Genomic DNA, 8,036 nt, shown 5'->3' with positions numbered 1-8,036 from the left:
TAGCTAAATTTTGCCCAATTTATAATATATGGTTGACCTCGTAATATTTTGCCACATAAGTTTTTAAGACCTCACAATTTTATACTTCATTATTTTAATAGCTCCGTCATATTAATATCTAAAAATTATATAATATTTTTTTAATTAAATTTAAATTTCATTCTATATTGAAACCCTTAATTAGAATCTCATCACATGATTTTTTTTTAATGGTAGAATATATAGTCACATACATAAACACAATCACAATAAATGTCTAATAGTAACTATCTTAATTATCAAACTTCTAGTGAATTGCACAGGTTACCTACTAGTAAAACTAAAAAGTAAAAACCTTAATCCCAACCAATTGGGATCAAAATAAGTCTTCAATCAACATTCTTCTTCCCCTTTTCTCCTCCTCTAGTCCTACAATATGGTGCCCATTTGGACACTGACATATAGTTAAAGCAATGTAGTGAACTACATCTTTCAATTGACTTGACAAAGATTCTATAAAACAAAAGACTTGTAAAAGGCCAATAGTCTTGTAGTTTAGTGACATAGCATGTTCACTTTTATTATGAGAACTAGGATTTGAATCATTCATTCACCATTGTTTTAACTATAAAATTATAAATAAATAAATAAAGTTACTTGTAAAAGAGGGCAACCCGGCCACAGACAAGATACCACCAATCCTATACTTTTTTATTCATCAATTTCTATTACTTCTTGATTCTTGCATTATCTACTCGAACAATAACCATTTGGAGACTAACGTATAGTTACAGTTTATAACAACAGCTTGTAATTTGTTTACTATTTACAATACAGAAATGCAGTAAGCATTTTTTCAAGTGAATTGTATAAGGGGAAGGCCTAGTCATAAAGACAAGATGCCACCCCATCCTATACTTTTTTATCCGTCTATACCCATTACTTCTTGGCTCTTCCATTACCTGCATAAAGGGCTAGAGGCTGGTTCTACCACGTTTGTTTAAGAGGCTGCAAACCAACGTGCAGTTCTCTGTTGATGAACAGGGCACTTATTAGGCTGCCTCACTATGTAGATTTGATCCCCAACTTTACCGTAAGAGTCCTGATTTCGGTACCATGTCCACAAGGCCCAAGTTTCATTCTTCACCTGCAAAACACATATTGAAAACTCTTTTGAGATTGTACTTCTGCAGACTGCAGGTGACTCTAAATATGCTATGAGGAGAGGAGGAGCTCACACATTCTCCAAGTCAATCTAAAGAAGTGTCTTCTACCCAAAAAAAAAAAAAAAAATCTAAAGAAGTGTTGAGAATAGACGAATAATTTTGGAACACGCACCCCAGCAAATAATAAAGCAATAGTAGATTTCTATCTTGAATGCAAATATATTTACATCACTTTAGTTACATTTACTTTATTTGTACTTTATTTGTTTTCCAAGTTCAAAATGGTTTTTTACCCCCAAGGCAAAAATATTAAATCACCGTACATATACTAGAAGTGATCTTTATCTTAAAATTAGAGGTCCATATGCGCTACAGCCTACAAAGAACTACTAGCACTAACAATTTAACTTTTTTTTTTGATAGGTAAGAAAGTAATATTATTACTAGAAGAGAAAAAAAAGATAAAAAGAGTTAACGGTAGTGAACAAAGAACCACAACGACAAAAAGAAATAAAGGAATCAACATTCTATTCTAAGAGACAAAAGAAAATTAGTAATAGTAGAACAATCCGAAAGACCCCAACACTGGGACCAATTAAAGAGAGTCCGCTGGCACAAATCTAACAATTGAGTCATTGATTTCTCAATATCCTCAAAAGAACGCCGATTATGTTCAGTCCAAATAGTCCACATCAAAAAGCCTGGTACCAAATTCCAAATATCGGAATTATATTTCCCAAGCCAATGGTGCCAACAACAAAGTAAGTTTACAACCGAACCTGACATGACCCAATCAATCCCAAACAGCTGATTCATATGCATCCACATTAAACATCCACAATTTAACATCTTAAATCAAACTTAACATGTGAATAAGTGCCCCTTCTAAGATTCTGAACATAGATATCATGGGTTATTTGATTATATATCCTGTAATATAATATAAATTGTAAATTTTTTTTTTTTTTTTGGTGAAATACAAAAATTACTGGGAAGCTTAGTGTGTGTGTGTGTGTGTGTGTGCAGGAGAGAGAGAGAGAGAGAGAGAGTACCTCTAGGATCCCATGGCCAAAGCTACTTTCTCTTAAGGCACTGTATTCAGGCTGCTGATCCCAACAGAACTTGCCAGCTGCTGGGCCAGATGTAAAGTTTGTAGCACAAAAGCCACCCATGTACTCATCAGGAGTAGTTGATGGCTCTGGGCAGTGGCCGGGATCATCAGCATGTTCAACTGCCATCTTTTCTCGATTACCCCCATCTCCAACTGTGATATATACCGGACCACAGGGATCTAATGTGTAATTATAAACTCGATTTGACCTTTCATAAGCATGGACCTGGAGATCTTTAAGAAAATAACATTCAGTACACTAGAAATAATCTCTTTAGATAGAGCTGTGATTATCCCAATATAATAAGGGTAAGTTACAGATTACCTCCCTATGGTTAAACCTATTATAGTTTATCTCCGTCTTTTCAAAAGTGCCACCAAACCTCCTTGAACTTTGGACTTAAGTTGAAATCATAAACTCTCTAATACTTAAAAGAATTTGCCATGTACTCGTCAGGAGTGTTAGAATTATTAAGTTAAATGATTAAATTTACCATCTCCTAATAACTTAAGCTTTTTGGAGAATTGGTAATTTAACACTTGTTGCCGAGTTTTTGAGACATATGAAGAGGATCATGACCCAATGACAAAATGCTAGGTCCAAAATTACTTAAAAGACATTAGGATACCAAAAAGATATGAAGCCATCCCAACTGTTTTTCGTGGTCCAGTTTAAAAATTAGTCTATTTCATCACCTGCCTAGTAACACTTTAACATTACAAACTATAACTTTTTGGTTACCTCTAATCATTTATGGAAAAGATCCATTCTAAAGGACATTGCTGTTATCCTTAGAAATCCTATTAATAATAATACTATCTGATCCACATGCATGGCTAAACATAATTTTTATGTTTTAACTATAAAATAAAAGCCATCATCACTTACATGTCCATTAAAGACTATGTCAACACCATAAGAGTAAAGCAGCTCTTCCATTGCCACCCTCATACACTCCGCCTCTCTATAATGAGCTTTATAGGAACTGTACCAAGGTGGGTGCCAAGTGGCTACCAGCCATGGAGTTTTTGATCTGTCGACATTAGCCAAGTCTCTCTCTAGCCACTTGTATTGATTCTCTATCAAGAAACACCAAACCATAGAGAGAAGCTGCTCAAATTGAAAAGAAAAAGGTAGTAATGCAAAATGATTGCATTGCTTCATATTGGAACAACAAATGTGAAAGTAAATAAAAAACATGTACTTACAGTTACATCCTAAAACAGGAATAATTAAACAAGTAGAAGAAGATTGCATCACCAATAAAAATACTGATTTTACAGATCCTTTTTGCTTTAGGTTCTCCATTCTGTTTTACATAGCATTTAGATATAAGTTCATTTCTTTCATTTTTCTCCCCCTTTTTCTTATATGTCAATTACATTGATGATATCTGACACACGAGTTTCATGTCTTCAGTCTCAAAATATATCTGTAGATGAAGATGAATTCAACATCATTATTTCATTTTATAACACCTAGATTTTAAAGTATAAACGTACACCGATTGCCACTAATAAAAAAGTTCTACTTTATAATACACCCACTAAATGTTAAAAGCCATATTAATGGCTGCCTGAGATTACACTATTTTGACCAGTCTCACAATGTTTAGCTTTTAAAAAGCTTTCCATCTTTTTATATGTTCTTCATTGTTTTTAATTAGTTTTCTCAAGATCCATCTTTACCTTGACAATAGGGATGGATATACATATACATACAAGATCTTAAGGCAACAATATCCTAGTACCTGATTTATTGTATGCAATATACGCCCCAAGCATGACAAAGTGTATCCCCCCTGCATCAAAAGAATAATAGAATGTGGATGAAGATCCACTTTCTTCAGATGGGAATGCAAAGCGAGAACTATAAGCTGCAAATGTCTGGCCTCTAGCTTGTTCTTCTATTTCATGGTTCCCTTCTACCACCATTATTGGAACTTTAGACACTAAATTCTGCATAAACCTGTAAAGAAATGTTCAGTGACAGTGACGTAAGTTTTTTTCTTTTTTTGGTAAGTGTAATAGTGACATAAGTACTAGAATTTATCAGAAAGGATTTAACAGTAACTAATTCACATAATTAAAGGAGGAAAAAGAAAAAAAGGAAAGGAAAAAAAGTTCGGAGTTTTCACCTTCCCCAGTAATCCCAACGAGGCTGATACGTCTCATGTATGGGACTTTGTGGAAATGAGCAAGAATAACAGTCAGAGCCGGTTCCATTTGTGAGGTATAAATTAGCATACGTAACATCACCGACCAACAGAACAAGATCAGGTTTATTACTAATCAAGTGACTAATGGTGGTAGTTGTATTGTAAGTAAGACCAAGATCTCCAACAACTGCTATTCTGTCTGGATAGTTTCTTGGGCCAGAAACTGGCATAGTCTTGAAGGAGCCAACTTTACTCCAGGCTTGTCTAGAGGGATCTCCACATCGATAATAGTATAGAGTGTTTGGATTCAACCCTACGAGGACAGAATGAGGAAGCAAATAAAACACACATGAAGAGTTCAAGATGGTCAAAAATTTGAGGTATAACATTCTAATAATCTGCTTTACCAGATCTAGTTCAATGTCCCTGCAGCAAATGCCAGGAATAACATTAAAGTCATTTTTCTGATCACTTACTGAAGAGTGTAGAGATTGATTTTTTTAATGATTTTATAATGTTCAAATGTTCCAGTCTTGGAACACCCCCCCCCCCCCCCCCCAAAAAAACAAAAAGAAAGATAGGTTACATAATTTCTCTATGAACCCAACCTCAATTTAATAAGGATTAAGGCTTGGTTGAGTTGAGTTTGTGTGTCGTATAGGCGTTAACTGAACAGGCAAGCAGATACTGAAACTTCAGAATTGGTCAACAGAAAAGTCATGCTTTGTTTATTTCTGAAAAAAAATTATGAAGCATCAATTTATTAAAAGATATGAACAGTAAAGACGTAGACATTTTTGTCACTGATCCGTTTTGTAATATGTTCAGAACAACGTCAATTTATCCTCTTTATTTTGATCTAATAAGTTTCCTAACAAATTTCATGGTTGACAAGAGAGCTACTTTAGGAAAACAATAATTTAATCAAAGATGAACACTAAAGTAACAAATATTAAAACATAATCTCCTGGTATGTGTCCTGTTGAACATTACCAAAAAAAAAAAAGCCTTCCATCTCAATTAAGCAGCATTAAAAAACCAAGTTAGTTAATAATACTAAATAGTATATATACCTGTGAGGCGAACATGATGAATAATTCCAGAAGTATAATTTTGGAGACCTTCAAAGGGATAGAGCTGATTGTAAACAAGAGAATAGCCTGTGGCTTCATGTGTTAATGGTTGTCTTATCATCCCGTAACGAACTACACTTGCAACAGTTTTAGGGTCTAATGGCTTTATATTGTAACCAATTTGGGATTCGCCTGCAAACTCCAACAATCAATTACCATAATTAAGCAGCAACAAAACAAGATTAAAATTAAGGTAGCCACAATTTCCTAAGAGTCAAATTGAAAAAATAAACTTCCACACTAAAAGATACCTTCTTCTATTTACGTGCAGATGGAAAAATAAATAAATTTGTTTATTAAAAAGTAAATAAATTTATATAAAACCATTTCCACAGTTGACGATACTTTACAGCCATTAGCCAATTATACACCCCTAAGCCTTTATTCATCAAAGAGAAATTGATAATAAATATAAATAAATAAATAAATAAAACAAAAGGAAAAAGAAAAAGAGAGAGGGTTTTCTAGTTAGTCACACTTGAAGCTTATAGGTTACAACCATATGAGCCAATAAAGACTTTTATAAAATTCCATTCCTTTATTTCTTTTCTCTCTTTTTTTCTTTCCTTTTTCCTTTCATTTTTCTCCTCTGTTCTCCTAGCAACCAAAAAGAAGAAGAAAAAAAGATTCAATAGTGAAAATTCTAGAGAATTGCCATCATAACACATCAAATCCAAGACAAGCATAGTCTTATATTGAATTTTACCATTCCTTATCCACTTAAAATTTTAGAATAAATAACAGTTTATTATAATTTTAGAGCAAGTAATCTTGAGTTTGAACACAGTTTCTTCTCTTGAAAATGGGAGATTTAGACCTTGCATGACTTGAGGAGAGTGTTAGAATAAATTAAATAAACTTTTGGAACAAATAATAATAAGGAGATTGGACCTCACATGATGGAGGAAGTGTTAAGATAATAATTTATCATTACCAATGAGTTCAGCTCAACTGGCTCCTCCTTCAATTATAAATTTTAGGTGGAGGGTTCAAGACTCATTGGTTGCATGTGTAACTTGCCATTTACCAACAAAAAAAAAAAAAAAAAATTATCATTATATATAAGCTAAAATCTAAACTACACACTTTAAGTTTGGGTGAATTGTTTTTCCATCCCTAAAGTTTAATTTTTGTCATTTTAGTCTTGAAACTTCAACAATTCTTTCATTTTATCTTATAAAACAAACGCTATTCTCATACGTGATACGATGTGATTTTACAGTAAAGACAATGGATGGAAGCACCAATATGACATAAATGTTAAAGCTAACCATAAAAATGACAAAAAAAAATCAAATATTAAGAACACCCATTAAAAAAATATATATATATATATATTTAAGAACACCCATTAAAAAAAATAAAATTTTAAGGACAAAAATGACGATTCATAATATGGCTTTTGGCTATATATGTATATTAACAGAATCAATAAAGTCAGAAAGAAAAATAGCCAAAGCTAAAAATACAAAGGTAAAGTGAGTAATGAATTGGAGGAGATTCGTTTGGCATTGGTTTGGATGAAAAACTATCGAAATGAGAGAGAGAGATAGAGATACCAGTGATCCATGAGATCCAGACGGAGTGGTAGTGAGCGGAGAGCGAGATTGAAATCTGTTCAGGCTCGAAGCCTTTGACTCGGCGCTTAACCCTGGGATCGGAGTCTGGCAAATCCACGGCGTTGCCACGTAAGCTTTGGTCGAACGGCACCGTCACCGGCTCGAACGGACCGTCCAGAGTCGACGGGATCTTCACTCCGGCGCCGTCAACGAAAATGAACCCCGCAATCGCAACCGCACAAAAAAGCCTCAGAGGGAAAACCATTTCAGTGGGGAATTCGAATTCCCAACACAACACACACAGTCACTGAGAAAGAAAGAAAGGAAAAGAGAGTTTTGTGTGAAAGTTGGGTTTGGTTCTGTGATCAGTTTAGTAGCCGTTGGAATTGAGACGGGGAAACTGTGAACCATAGGGAGTTTCGGATTTGATGGAAATGGAATTAAATTACCGAATTTAATGTCTGTGTCCTTTTGTTCATTGTTTCAGAATTTGGGCCCACAGGCTCCAACATTTTCTCAAAGAAGGAAAAGGAGCCCACATTGCACGCAGATTAAAAAAAATTATGTGGGGCCTCGGTTTTGGCAGAAATACCGACAGATCACATCCAATGCAATTTCCTTCCCCTTATTTTTTTCGTCTTTAATTATTGAGTTTGGTGCCAAATCTTATCTTATTTTCCAAACCAATGCAAGCAAGTTTTTTTTTTTTTTTTGGATAGGAATGCAAGCAAGTTTTATAAGAGCATTCACACTAAATGTGTGAAAAGTGTTATATTGTTATTTTAGCACCAAAACCTAATTCTCTTGGTTAAATATTGTAAAAATTAGAGTTTGGTTTTATGTGTACTGTGTAAAGTTTTTTTTAACTAAATAAAGAGATATGTAAATTTCAGTATTGGTATTATCGAAATACAAGTAAAAAAAGAGAG

General features: G+C 33.9%; 1 protein-coding gene across 2 annotated transcripts; it reads right to left on the bottom strand.

Moving 5' to 3' along the window:
- Window positions 1-669: 669 nt before the first annotated feature.
- On the bottom strand, window positions 670-7,531 carry LOC115962128 (purple acid phosphatase 15). 2 transcript variants are annotated; one of them, XM_031081014.1, is made up of 7 exons: window positions 7,108-7,531; window positions 5,489-5,680; window positions 4,395-4,728; window positions 4,008-4,225; window positions 3,146-3,336; window positions 2,198-2,482; window positions 670-1,126 (listed from the first exon to the last, which is right to left on the bottom strand). In XM_031081014.1, exons 1-7 carry the CDS (start codon window positions 7,370-7,372, stop codon window positions 980-982), a joined length of 1,632 nt encoding a protein of 543 aa, XP_030936874.1. In that variant the 5' UTR covers window positions 7,373-7,531; the 3' UTR covers window positions 670-979. The 2 variants fall into 2 exon arrangements, with proteins under 2 accessions (XP_030936874.1, XP_030936875.1); XM_031081015.1 differs by lacking the exon at window positions 670-1,126 and having other exon boundaries at window positions 2,343-2,490.
- Between the last annotated feature and the right edge of the window lie 505 nt (window positions 7,532-8,036).

Source organism: Quercus lobata, chromosome 9 (assembly GCF_001633185.2).
Source record: "Quercus lobata isolate SW786 chromosome 9, ValleyOak3.0 Primary Assembly, whole genome shotgun sequence".
NCBI lineage: Eukaryota > Viridiplantae > Streptophyta > Magnoliopsida > Fagales > Fagaceae > Quercus > Quercus lobata.
The sequence above is the reverse complement of the archived record's forward strand: the minus strand, read 5'-3'. Positions and strand labels throughout refer to the sequence as shown.